At 35.6% G+C, this 14165-nt stretch overlaps 1 protein-coding gene across 1 annotated transcript in view; it reads right to left on the bottom strand.

The window, feature by feature from the left end:
- Nucleotides 1–14165, bottom strand: part of LOC117716227 (contactin-associated protein like 5-1) — a 688126-nt gene that overhangs the window by 6449 nt on the left and 667512 nt on the right. The window contains exon 23 of the mRNA XM_034513191.2: nucleotides 1296–1367. Within this exon, the coding sequence (XP_034369082.1) occupies nucleotides 1296–1367 (72 nt within the window). The remainder of the gene's footprint in view (nucleotides 1–1295; nucleotides 1368–14165) is intronic.

Here is a 14165-nt window from a genome sequence, read left to right on the forward strand (position 1 = left end):
TGAGAAAATTCAGTCTAGACAAGGGCATACATTGGAAGAAAAATATTAAACAATGCCAACACACAAATCTACTCCTTCTCTGTAGTTAGAAATAAAGACTTGGAGAGAAACTCTTGATAACAAACAACAACTTTCAGGAGTTCTTGCCTTTCACTTGTTTTGAGGCAAGGGATCTCCTTCTCTCTCTGTCATTTCACCATTTTGGGCTATATAAAATAGCTTTATTTTAAAATAAATAAACATATATATCAAGCCAGTCAGCAAAAAAGAACATGTACACAAAATTAATAATAGCAACAAAACACTTATATTTTCATCATCAAAATAATTTTATTTCTGTATATGTAAATATATATATGAATTTAAACTATTTTTCATATTTTCTAAATTGTTTAACTAATGAAAAAGTAATTAGTTTAGAAACTTATTCCTAGTTATAGTTCAGCCTTGCTAAGAATTCCTTGGTCTAAATGTGTCTCTTTCTGTGAATACCAGACAGTAAAATATATACACCTATCTTCAAACAATTTTTTAACAGTTGTGACTGTAATTAAGGACCATTTATATTTGATATATATTCTAAACTTGTTTTGTAACTTACTTTCCAAATATTTTAAAACATAACAAAATAAAATTTCTCAGTTGATAGTATAATCTGGGTGGCAACAAATGACTCTGAAACAAGAATTGTTGATTTAAAATATGCCAGATGTTATCTCTTTTCTGTTGCTGGTTTGAAGGACATACTGCAGGCTAGTACCTGGGTATGTTTCCCAGGATCTTCTCTGGGGCTTTGATAACATTCACACTTTCAAAGAGACTCAATAGAGCTTGTTACTGAATGCAGGAAGCCAAAATCCAGTCTTTTCTTATCAAATGAAACCTTACAGGAACAAAAGGAATTACAAAATTATCTATGACACTTCCTTATTGCAACGAATATCAAGTCCAATCTTCTTCCCTGGAGAAGCATTAAGTTCACATGACTGTCTTTAGAACTTCCCTAAGGATAGGTCATGTTTCTCTTTCTCTGGGAAGATGTTGTAGTGAAATTCATTCATTTTGGGAACAGATTTTTATGCTGATCCCATTCTCTGCTTTCCTACCTCTTTCTTTGCCTGCTCATTCCAGGAAGGCTGTTAATCTTATACCATGCATGAAGTGACTAAGGGATAAACAGAGAGTGACTGATTCTGGGTGCTGGATGATCATGGCAAAGAAAGGCTTAAGATAACTTTCTACAGAGAACAGGATCATAAATATCTTTTGTGCTTTCAGTAATGAAGACAGATTACCTCCAATGACTGCTGAGTCACTTCGGACTGCATTTGTAAGTGGATCATGCTCATCTCTCTTTCCAAAGGGATCTTGAAAAAGGAAAAGACACAAAAAATAAATTCACCATTCAGTCAACTACAGGGAAAGAATACAATGTATATATATGAAGTATATCAAGATTCCTTCAGTGATATAAAAATTAGTATTTGAAAGAAATTTAAATGAATGACATTTAAGATCTTGGACTCTGGCTCTACACCTAGTCCCACAATACCCAGATGAAGCTCCACTCCCAGGTGCTCCAACACACCCAGGATCAGAGTTGAGGAGGCCACATCTGCCCCAAACCATGGGGTACAGGGACACAGGAATCCCATTCTGGCCAGTGGCACAGGTTCCTTCCTGTCTGAGCCTGTTCCCTGATCAGATCTTGGCCACTGGCTCCACACCCTGTCACCCAGAGAAAGTTTGACTCCCAGGAGCTCTGACACAACAGGATCTCAGGAGCTTGGTCACACCAGGATTTTAGGATCCCATAGGCAGAATCCTATAGAATGACTCCCAGGAGCTCTGAGACACCCACAATACCAGGAACACAGGAACCAAGGAAAACAGGAACACAGAGACAACTGGACAATGGGGGTTCTGACACAACCAGGATCACCAGAGGGACAGGCTCCAGTCAGAGAGAAGAGGAGCAGGTAGCAACAGAGACAACCAGATGGAGAAATGCAAGTGCAAGAAAAGAAGCAACAAAAACCAAGGCTACTTGGCATCATCAGAACCTAGTTCTTCCCCTGCAGCAACTCTTGGATACCCCATCACCATGAAAAATAAAGATTAAGACTTAAAGTCACTTCTCATGATTGTGATAGAGGACTTTAAGAAGGACATAAATAACTCCCTTAAAGAAATACAGAAGAACACACATAAACAGGTAGAAGCCCTTAAAGAGGAAACACAAAGATCTGTTAAAGATTAACAGGAAAACACAACCAAACAGGTGAAGGAATTGAACAAAATTATCCAGGATCAAAAAATGGAACTAGAAACAATAAAAAAAATCATAAAGGGAGACAACCCTGGAGATAGTAACCCTAGGAAAGAGATCAGGAGCCATAGATGCAAGCATCACTAACAGAATACAAGAGAGTGAAGAGATAATCTCAGCTTCAAGAGATACCATAGAAAATATTGACAAAACAGTCAAAAATGCAAAATGGAAAAAGCTCCTAACTCAAAACATCCAGAAAATCTAGGACATAATGAGAAGACAAACCCTAAGTATAATAGGTATAGAAGACAGTTAAGATTCTCAAATTAAAGGGCCAGTAAATGTCTTCAACAAAATCATAGAAGAAAACTTCCCTAACCTAAAGAAAGAGATGCCCATTAACATACAATAAGGCTACAGAACTATGAAGAGATTGGACCAGAAAAGAAATTTTTGCCATCACATAATTATCAAAACACCAAATGCAAGAGAGAGAAAGAGAGAGAGAGAGAGAGAGAGAGAGAGAGAGAGAGAGAGAGAGAGAGAGAATATTAAAAGAATTAAGAGAAAATGGTCAAGTAACATATAAAGGCAGACCTGTCAGAATTACACCATAATTCTCAACAGAGACTCTAAAAGCTGGAAGATCCTGGGAAGATGTCATACAGACCCTAAGAGAACACAAATGCCAACCCAGACTACTATACACAGCAAACCCCTCAATTACCATAGATGGAGACACCAAGATATTCCATAACAAAACCAAATATATACAACATCTTTCCACAAATCCATGCCACACAGAATGATAGATGAAAAACTTCAACACACAGAAGAAAACTGGACCCTAGAAAAAGGAAGACAGTAATTTTCATTCAACTAACCCGAAGGAAAATAGCTATACAAACATAATTCCACCTCTAGAAGAAAAAACAGAAAGCAAAAATCACTTTTCTTAATATCTCTTAACATCAATGGACTCAAATCAACAATAAAAAATTGTATACTAAAAGACTGGATATGTAAACAGAACCCAGCATTTTGCTGTATGCAGGAAACGTACATCAGTTACAAAGAAAAAAACTACCTCACAGTGAAAGACTGGAAAATATTTTCCAAACAAATGGTCCCCCAAAACAAGCTAGAATAGCCATTCTAATATCAAATAAAATCAACTTTTAGCCAAAAGTTATCAAATAAGATAAGAAAGGACACTACATACTTGTCAAAGGGAGAAACTACAAAGATAAGCTCTCAAATCTGAATATTTATCCACCAAATACAAGGGCAACCACATTCATAAAAGAAACTTTATTAAAGCTCGAAGCACCCATTGCAACTCACACAATAATAGTGGAGGACTTCAAAACTCCTCTTTCATAAATGGATAGATCATGAAAACAGAATGTAAACAGGGACATGGTGAAATTAACAGAAGTTATAAACCAAATAAATTTAACAGATATCTATATAACACTTAATCCTAAAACAAAAAAAAAATATATATATACCTTCTTCTCAGCACCTCATGGTAACTTCTCCAAAGTTGACTATACAGTTGGTCACAAAACAGGCCTCAACAGATACAAGAAGATTAAAATAATCCCATGCATCTGTTTAGATCACCATGGACTAAGGCTGGTCTTCAACAACAACAAAAACAATAGAAAACTCACATACACATAGAAGCTGAATAATACTCTACTCAGTTATAACTTGGTCAAAGAAGAAATAAAGAAATTAAAGACTTTTTAGAATTTAATGAAAATAAAGGCACAACTTACCAAAACTTATGAAACACAATGAAAGCAGTGCTAAGAGGAAAACTCATAGCTCTAAGTGCCTCTAAAAACAGAATGGAGAGATCACACACTAACAACTTGACAGCACAACTGAAAGGTCTAGAACTAAAAGAAGCAAATTCACCTAAAAACAGTAGATGGCAGGAAATAATCATACGCAGGGCTGAAATCAACTAAGTAAAAATAAAAAGAACTATACAGAGAATCAATGAAACCAGGATCTTGTTCTTTGAGAAAATAAAAAATATAGATAAACCCTTAGCCAGATTAACCAGAGGGCACAGAGTCAGTATCTAAATTACAAAATAAGACATGAAAAGAGAGACATAACAACAGAAACAGAGGAAATTCAGAAAACCATCAAATCCAATTATAAAAGCCTATACTTAACAAAACTTGAAAAATTAGGATGAAATGGACACTTTTCTAGAGAGATACATGGTACCTAAGTTAAATCAGGAACAGATAAACCATCTAAAGTGTCTCATAACCACTAAAGAAATAGAAGCAGTCAATAAAAGTCTCCCAACCGAAAAAAGCTGAGAACCAGATGGGTTTAATGCAGAATTCTATAAGAACTTCAAAGAAGACATAACACCAATACTCTTTGAATTAATCTACAAAATAGAAACAGAAGAAGCACTAACCAATTCATTCTATGAAGCCAATATTATGCTTTTTCCTAAACAACACAAAGACCCAACATAGAGTTTCAGACATATTCCCTTATGAATATTGATGCAAAAATACTCAAAAAAATTGTTGGAAACTGAATTCAAGAATTCATCAAAATGTTCATTCATCATGATGAAGTAGGCTTCATCCCAGGGATACAGGCATGGATCAATATATGGAAAACCATCGAACCACTATATAAACATACAAAAAGAAAAAAAAAACACATGATCATCTTAATCTGTTTAAATTACCTAACAGGGGCATAGGTATAATAAAGAGTAATGCAAGATGCCTATAAGGGTTTAAGGACCACATTGTCCTCTGTTTGTGGTGTTTCATATCAGGTAGGCGTGGGCCAGATTATGGTTGAGTAGAAAATTCAATAAACTTCCCCACTGCTCTAAGAATAGAAAACATCTTCCTGAAGCCAGATAGCCTTGCTCTAAGCTGAATATGATGTTAGAATAATTATTTTGGGTGGCCATTAAGTTTAAGTTTGTAGATGATCTCTAGTTGATAATAGAGGGAGCCATATATATACTAGGCTTATTGTTAAGGAGATACAACTAACAAGAGGACCATTAAAAAGTAGCAGAGGAGAGGGCAGGTGGTTAAGTGAGTAAGATCTCAATTAACCCAACCTAATGACCTGTGTTTAATAATTTGAAAATATTCCCCACACCTTTATGATAAAAGTCATGGAAAAATCAAGAATTTAGGCCTCATACCTAAACATAGTAAAAGCAATATACAGCAAACCAGTAGCCAAGATCAAATTAAATGGACAGAAACTTGAAGCAATTCCACTAAAATCAGGGAGTAAACAAGGTTGTCCACTCTCTCTCTACCTCTTTAATATAGTACTAAAAGTCCTAGCCGGAGCAATTAGACAACAAAAGGAGGTCAAAGGGATACAAATTGGAAAGGAAGAAGTCAAAATATCACTATTTGCAGATAATATAATAGTATACTTAAGTAACCCCAAAACTTCCACCAGAGAACTTCTAAATCTGATAAACAAATTCAGCAAAGTGGCTGGATAAAAAATTAACTCAAACAAATCAGTAGCCTTCGTCTACTACTCAAAGTATAAACAAGCTGAGAAAAAAAAATTAGGAAAATGACACCATTCACAATAGTCACAAATAATATAAAATATCTTGGTGTGAATTTAATCAAGCAAGTAAAAGATCTGTACAAGAATTTTAAGTATCAGCCGGCGGTGGTGGTGCACGCCTTTAATCCCAGCACCTGGGAGGCAGAGACAGGCGGATTTCTGAGTTCGAGGCCAGCCTGGTCTACCGAGTGAGTTCCAGGACAGCCAAGGCTACACAGAGAAACCCTGTCTCGAAAAAAAAAAAAAAAAAAAAAAAAAAAAAAAAAAGAATTTTAAGTATCTGAAGAAAGAAATCAAGGAAGATCTCAGAAGATGGAAAGATCTCCCATGCTCATGGAATGGCAGGATTAATATAGTAAAAAATGACAATCTTGTCAAAAGCAATTTACAGATTCAATGCAATCCCCAACAAAATTCCAACTCAATTCTTCACAGAGTTAGAGAAATTCTCATATTCATTTGAAATAAGAAAAAAACCAGGATAGCAAAAATTATATTTAACAATAAAAGAACTTCTGGGAGAATCACCATCACTGACCTTAAGCTGTACTACAGATAAATTGTGATAAAAACTGTATAGCATTGATACAATGACAGGCAAGTAGATCATGGAATAGATTTGAAGACCCAGAAATGAACCTACGCATCTATAGTCACTTGATCTTTGACAAAGGAACTAAAACCATCCAGTAGAAAATAAAAGACAACATTTTTAACAAATGGTGCTGTTTCAACTGGCAGTCAACATGTAGATGAATACATACTGATCCATTCTTATCTCCCTGTACAAAGCTCAAGTCCAAGTGTGTCAAGGACCTCCATATGAAACCAGATACACTGAATCTAATAGAAGAGAAAGTGGGGAAAAAACCTTGAACACTTGAGCACAGAGGACATTTTCCTGAAAAAAAAAAAAAAAAAGAAAAAAAAAACACCAATGGCTTATACTCTAAGTTCAACAATCAAAAAATGGGACCTCATAAAATTGCAAAGGTTTTGTAGTGCAAAGGACACTGTCAATAGAACAAAATGACAAGCAACAATTTGGGAAAAGACCTTTGCCAATCCTGTATCAAAGATGGTTAATATTTAATATATACAAAAAACTCAAGAAGTTATTAGACTCCAGAGAACCAAACAACCTTATTAAAAAATGGGGTACAGAGCTCAACAAAGACTTCTCAATCAAGGAAACTCAAATGGCTGAGAAGAACCTAAAGATATGTTCAACATCCTTAGACATCAGAAAAATACAAACAACTCTGAGATTCAACCTCACACCAGTCAGAAAGGCTAAGATTGAAATCTAAAGTGATAGTAGATGCTGGTGAGGATGTGGAGAAAGAGGAAAACTCCTCCATCGCTGGTGGGATTGCAAGCTGGTACAACCACTCTGGAAATCAGTCTGGCAGTTCCTCAGAAAATTGGACATAGTACTACCTGAGGACTTATCTATACCATTCCTGGGCATATACCCAGAAGAGGTCCCTACATGGAATAATGTCACATGCTCTACTATATTCATAGCAGCTTTATTTATAATAGCTAGAATCTGGAAACAACTCTGCTCATGTGTTCAAGACTTTTCCCCAATTTCTCTTCTATTAGATTCGGTGCATCTGGTTTTATGTGATGCACTGAAGGTCCTTAATCCATTTGGACTTTAGCTTTATACAGGGAGATAAGAATGAATCAAGTTGCATTCTTCTACATGTTGACTACCAGTTGTACCAGCACTGTTTGTTGGAAATGTCCCTCAACAGAGGAATGGATACAGAAAATATGGTACATTTACATAATGGAATCCTACTCAACCATTAAAAACAATGATATCATGAAATTCACAGGCACATGGATGGATCTAGAAAATATTATCCTGAGTGAGGTAACTCAGTCACAAAAATATAAATGGCATTTAAAATGATGACCTGTCTCAGTGAGGTAGTACTTAATCACATATCTGGATCACTTGTAGAAACAAGGAGATTATATTTTGTTTTGGAACAAGATGAAAAAGAGACCTGATTCCCAAACCTTGTCCTTTCAGCTCAACATACTTCATGTTATGTACACTAAAAACACTTTGCAAATTTTTATGTCTAGAACTCATAATTTATGAGTGCTTTAGCTATAACTAAGTTGTGAGATAGCCTCGAGTTGTGTGATGGTGCTGCCTGGCCCATGCTCCTCCAGTCTTAGCCTCTGCTTGCTGAAAAATTTCTAAGACTTATAGCTGCCTTTTCTTTCAAACACAGTTTCCTCTTTGCCTCAGTGTTCTGACAAGAACTACAGAAGGCACTGGAAGAATTAACACCTCAGAGCAGCCCTTGCCAGAAAAGCAGCTGTCCAGTGAGTGTCTGAGCCGTAGCTCTAGACCAATTTATTTTTCTTTTGAGACAGGGTCTATTACATCCCAGACTGAACTCTAAATCGTTATGTAGTAGAGGATGAACTTAAATGTACTATGTAATGGAGGATGGGAGGGCTAGAAAACAAAAAATAGAGAGTGATAAACACACACTCAGAGAGAGAGAGAGAGAGAGAGAGAGAGAGAGAGAGAGAGAGAGAGAGAGAGAGAATGAATAAGGAAAACAGAAAGGGGTAAGAGAGGGATGAAGGGAGTCAGGGGACTGGGAAGAAGATGGGTCAGGGCAGAAGAAAAACAGGGAAAGGGATAGGAAAGAAGATAGAGAAGGGTGAAGAGAAGAAGATAGAAAGACTTAGAGGCAAAGGCAAGAGACAGAGTCATAAGGAAAATAGAACAGGAGAGAAAATGGGAGGGAAGAACTAGGAAGTAGGAGAGATGCACCAAGATCTCAGGGAGACTGATAGTGTGGTATGAAGAGAGTTAATAAGGTAGAGGCAGAGAGAGAAGTAAGAAGAAAAAGAAGGAGAGTCAGGGAAGGAGGAGAGATGGCAGAGGAAATTGGAGATAATTACCTATTCATCTCCTATGTCCTTTGGCATATTCTATGCCAAGCCTCCTTTCTGGAATCCCTTCTGCTTCATGAATACTCAAATTATTATTTTTTTAATTGTATAATTCATTTTTTACATTACAGATGTAATCCTTTTTTCCTATTTTCCCTCCCTAGAACCCCTATCCCATCCTCCCTCCTCCTTTTTGCTTTTATACCATTTTAATCATATGTATGTATTAAGGTCAGATCTACGTTGAGGGTCTAGCAACACAATAAATGCAAATAGTTAGGGAACAAGCTAGACAATAAACACAATAGTCAGAGAACAAGCAAGGCATTAAATACAATTCTGTGAACACTCCCATGATCACAGATTCTAAGGGCTTAACAGGAATACTCAGATATTAACTCTCCATGGTAATATAAGACCTTTGTCTTAAGACAGGCTCATGTTGGTTCCAACTTTATTTAGTCCATGTGCTAATTATAACATTATAAATAAAATAGTTTTTACTTTAACCTAGATTTATTCATTTTAACATATCTTGATGTTGATAGGTTAATAGATATTCACATTATTACTTCTAATTTTCTAGTGTTCACTAATGCTACAAAGAAAACAGATCTGATAAAGTAACAGGTTCTGTAGAATGTTTGGTGATCATGATCTGCAAAATAACCTTCATCAAAGAGATGATATATTTCAAGAGCATTTCTTCTTCACCACTGATCTTCATTTAATAATATTTTAAAATCAGATCTTAGTTTTAACTTACCCTTACATATCTATCTCTCCTCTACCTATCATCTATGATTTATCTCCCTACCATCAATCTACCCATCATTTTACCTAGCTTCCATTTCTCTGTAAAAGATGTAACACTATGTGAGTATATATATTTGCATACCTAAATTATTATATAAAGACTCACTTTTTAAAGTATAATACAAGACATTACTGGCTGACAAATTAAGGATGAGTTTTCACCCAGTACTAAGTCATACCAGAAATATATAAATATTTACACATTTCCTTTGAAAATGATCTTCAGATATGATAATGTAAAAGCCTAATTTGAATCAAGATACTCACTATTTTTTCTGCATGTGAGACCTGTCTCTAGCTGAAGAGTGATCTATCAAAGATAACGTAGCAAACTAATAATTTTTGTTTCCAGAATTTTCCGACTCATTTGATATCTTGCCAGCCAGGTGTGATACAATTTTTCGAAGAGTGGATACATTCACGTTCCCACCTGCAGAATATTCTGAAGGCCAATTTCTTAATACTCAGGAAGTAAAGAACTCAGAAAGTCCTTTAAACTGACAAGATATAGTAGGTCTCTCCCTCCCCAAGCTTATATAGGCAATCAGGATTGGTTAGAAATACTTTCATAACAATCTATGTGCCTGGAATGTTCTCATACCATCAGGGCTGCCTGAAAGGGACAGAGATTATTAAGACTACCTGGAAGAGGCCCTGTCTGACCTGTTGAGCTTCCTACAAGTTTTGCAGTGAGCTCCCTTGTTTCAGCTTATATGAGACATCATTCATGCTGGAGTAGACTTTGGAGATACATCTAGCTTTGAATCATTTCTGTTCTTCTGAGTAAACTATCAACCATAGTATTCTAAGTAACTCCAATAAAACTTTTTATTTCATCAGTTGGAATTTGGTAGTATCATAGCTTTGGTCTACCAACAGCTTTCCATCTGAACTGAATAGATGTTTCTTTACATCTTCTCAGGAATAGAGTCACACAGTGCTATACTAATTATTTCCTAGGGACAGTAAATGCTACACATACAAGCATGCGTTTTGCACACAGAAAACACAAGTTCAAAGCCTTCTAAACAACTATTCAGCTATTCAACTCACACTTCTCAAGACAATGTGCCCTCTTCACTAAACACCATAGAGAGCATTATGGGACCACTTCAAGTAATCTACATAACACAGGTTTGTTCAAATTTCCTAAATAGTTCCAGTCCTAAAAGGCTCAAGCTAGCAGGCTTGCATAATACAAAGAGCACAGTCAAGTCCCTAACCTCCCATTTCTACTAATTCTTTCTGTTGCTGACTAACCCCCACACTTATTTACATATATCTGATAGATAGATAGATAGATAGATAGATAGATAGATAGATGATAGCTTGCTGATAGATAGATAGATAGATAGATAAATGATAGATTGATGATAGATGATAGATTGATAGATAAATAAATGATAGATAGATGATAGATAGATAGACAGACAGACAGACAGATAGATATAAATATATAAAACATTCTTTTTGGGGAGGACATTCAATACTGAATTTTCTGAGTACTACCTTTTACCTTACAATTATCCTGAGGGCGAAAAGGAAGCGTGGCTTTGCAATCGGTGATGATTGATGGTTATGGCCTTTTGATATGGCCACACTTTTCATGTGACACACTTGCCTTGGCCATGTTCATGTTACCTTTGGAAAAATGTATATTTGCATGCAATGCTTTGCCTAATTTTAATAAGGTTGTTTGTGTTTTGACTGTTGCATTAAAACAACCAGAATGTCTTAAAATTTGACTACCAAGAAATAGAGTCTGCAAATAAATCTTTGCTCACAAAATTTACTTTTCATTTTGCTGATCATTCCACTTGCTGTGCACTGTCTGATCAACTTTGGGCTAATTTCACTCACTCTCTACACGTACAAGCATGCATTTTGCTTTTGCTTCCATCACTTGAATTTAATCATATTAATAATTTATCATTTTAAGAATAATATTGAGGATATTTTTATAGTTTTGTTCTGAAAGTTTTATTGTTCCAAGTATTATAAAATAATTAATGATTTCCTTATTAAGTATATTTTTCTAGAGCAAGACAATGATTCCAATGCATGATTTGCCTGTAGCTGGCTTACTAGAAGGCACTTATAAAGGTTCTATCTTTTCCTCCAGTCTTTGCTAAACGTGATCTGACCACAAATGCCTTGGGTTTACTGCTGGGTGTAGGGTTAGGGGATCCCTGTCTGCTCTGACACTGTACTTAGGCTATTCAGGGAGGCAGAACGTGGGAGTTTTAACTGTGCTTGAGTGGTTGTCAGATTATGGGAATGCTGCAGGACACCGATCAGGGGTGGGTGAGCACAGTCTGAGATCAAAAGGGGAAAGGTGAAGTCCAGTTGCATCCCGCAGGGGTAATGCTCTTGACTTGGTTGGCTGGCTTGGCTTGCTGGTCATGGATGGGAACATAGAGTGACCTGGTACAGGAGATTAGAATATGGCTCTGTAGGCGAAAGTCTTCTCTATGGCTCCCCAAGGTGAATCCAGATGAAAAGAGGCAGTCCATGGCTTAAAAGCTTTTATTGTCATGGAGGAAAATGGATGAGTAGAAACTGAACCCCAGTTTCTCAGGGCAGGCCTAAGGTTAAATACCTTTTCTTGGAAGGAGTATCTGGAAAGGGAAGTTTAACTGGCTAAGTCCTTCAGGCCTTTAGGTACCTTGATAAAATGGAGATCTGTCTCAAGGCTATGTGACTACAGGTCACATCCTCTACCTGTGGAAGGTCTTGGGGAATTGCCCTTACATGACTAATAGCCACAAATCTACAGAGGGCTGGAGCCTCATGTAAGGAGCCTAGTGTCTGGGAACCAAGCAAAACACCTGTTGTCCCTCAGGATCAAGGGGGTTGGCAACCTTAGCTCAAGCAGGAACCTTGTTGCTTTCCATGGTCCTACACTGGGCTCTCCAATCCATTGCCTTTGTCTATAAATCTGTTTCTGTAACAGTATTATATAATTTTTAATATTCTGTTTTTTCAATATAATTTGAAATCAGGGACTATGATGACTATAATGCCATGACAATTTTAGTATTATTCACAATAGTCAAGATGTGGAGTCAACTTAAGTATCAATGGGTGAGCAAAAAATATATATTTCTACACATACACACATATACTCACATGCACTTACATATATATGTACACACAAACATATACATACATGTGTGTGCATATACCAACACACATTGGCATGTTACTCAGCCTCATGAGTTTATTTCTTCATTTAAAAAGAATGTGAATGAAACAATTATCATATCAAGTAGAATAAGTCCCTCATACTAAGGAAAAGAAATGGATGACTTCATTAATGATTAGAATCTTAAAAAAAAAAAAAAAAAAAAAAAAAAAACAATAACAAAACCTGATAGCAGAACATAATGATACTTGACAGTAGCTTGGGCTCTGTTAGTTAAAGAGAATGAACTTCATCATGAAAAATCTAAGTCATAAAATGTACAAATATGTTTTTAATAATCAAATGTTCTCATTAGACTCATAACCACTTACAGGGTAGATAGGTAAAATGACTTATGTTTACAATATGCATTTATGTATTAGTTGCTTATTCATGTAAATTTTATTTATGTTTATGTGCAAATATGCATGTGTTTAGATAGGTATGTTATCCCATGGGGGCCAGCATCAAGGTCAGAGATTTATGTGTGGTATTTTCTTTAATAATTTTTCATTGTATTTTTTGAAATTATATCTCTCACCAAATCTGTACCTTACTAATTCAGAGAGGCTGGTTGGCCAGGGAACCTCAGATATCTCTTTTCTTTGGCACAGCACTGTGCTACAAGTGTTCACTGCAATATCTTGCCTTTTATGTAGATTGCAAATTGTAACTCTGGTCCTCATGATTGTACAAAAATCATTTTAGCTATTAAGACCTCTCCCTAACCCCTTACAACTAATGTAATAAAAATAATCATTGGATAATACATACAAAGTATTACATCTTATACTTCATATGTCTATAATTTTTTCTAATAATTCCTCCAAGAAGCTATAGCATAATATTAAAGTTAGTATTATATATGTCCCAATGATGATGTTTCCATACCCTATAAATACTTAGATCCTCATATCAGTTTCTACTTATACAATAGATGCACAAATGCACATACATATTATACATAAATTTATGATATGTACTACAAGGAACTACATATTAATTATAACTGCTCATCACCTAAAACTGGAATTATATTAAACATGTATATATAATGTTATTGTTAACATGTTATTAATTTTAAATCATATAATTGAACATATCAAAATATTGTTATATTTCATACTTAAAATCAATTATTACTATTGTCTGTTTCTATGCACTATAGTTTGTGGGATGGCTAGTGTTAATAGTCAATTTGACACAATCTAGAATTATCCAGGAGATGGATCTTTAAGAATGCTTGTGGCATTAACTTTATGTCTTAACTAAGATAAGAAGAGCTGATGACTTTGGCTGACACCACACCCTGGATAGTGTCCTAGACTGTATGAATGAAGAATGATTTGAATACTGGCATGTATA

Source organism: Arvicanthis niloticus, chromosome 10 (assembly GCF_011762505.2).
Source record: "Arvicanthis niloticus isolate mArvNil1 chromosome 10, mArvNil1.pat.X, whole genome shotgun sequence".
Lineage (NCBI taxonomy): Eukaryota > Metazoa > Chordata > Mammalia > Rodentia > Muridae > Arvicanthis > Arvicanthis niloticus.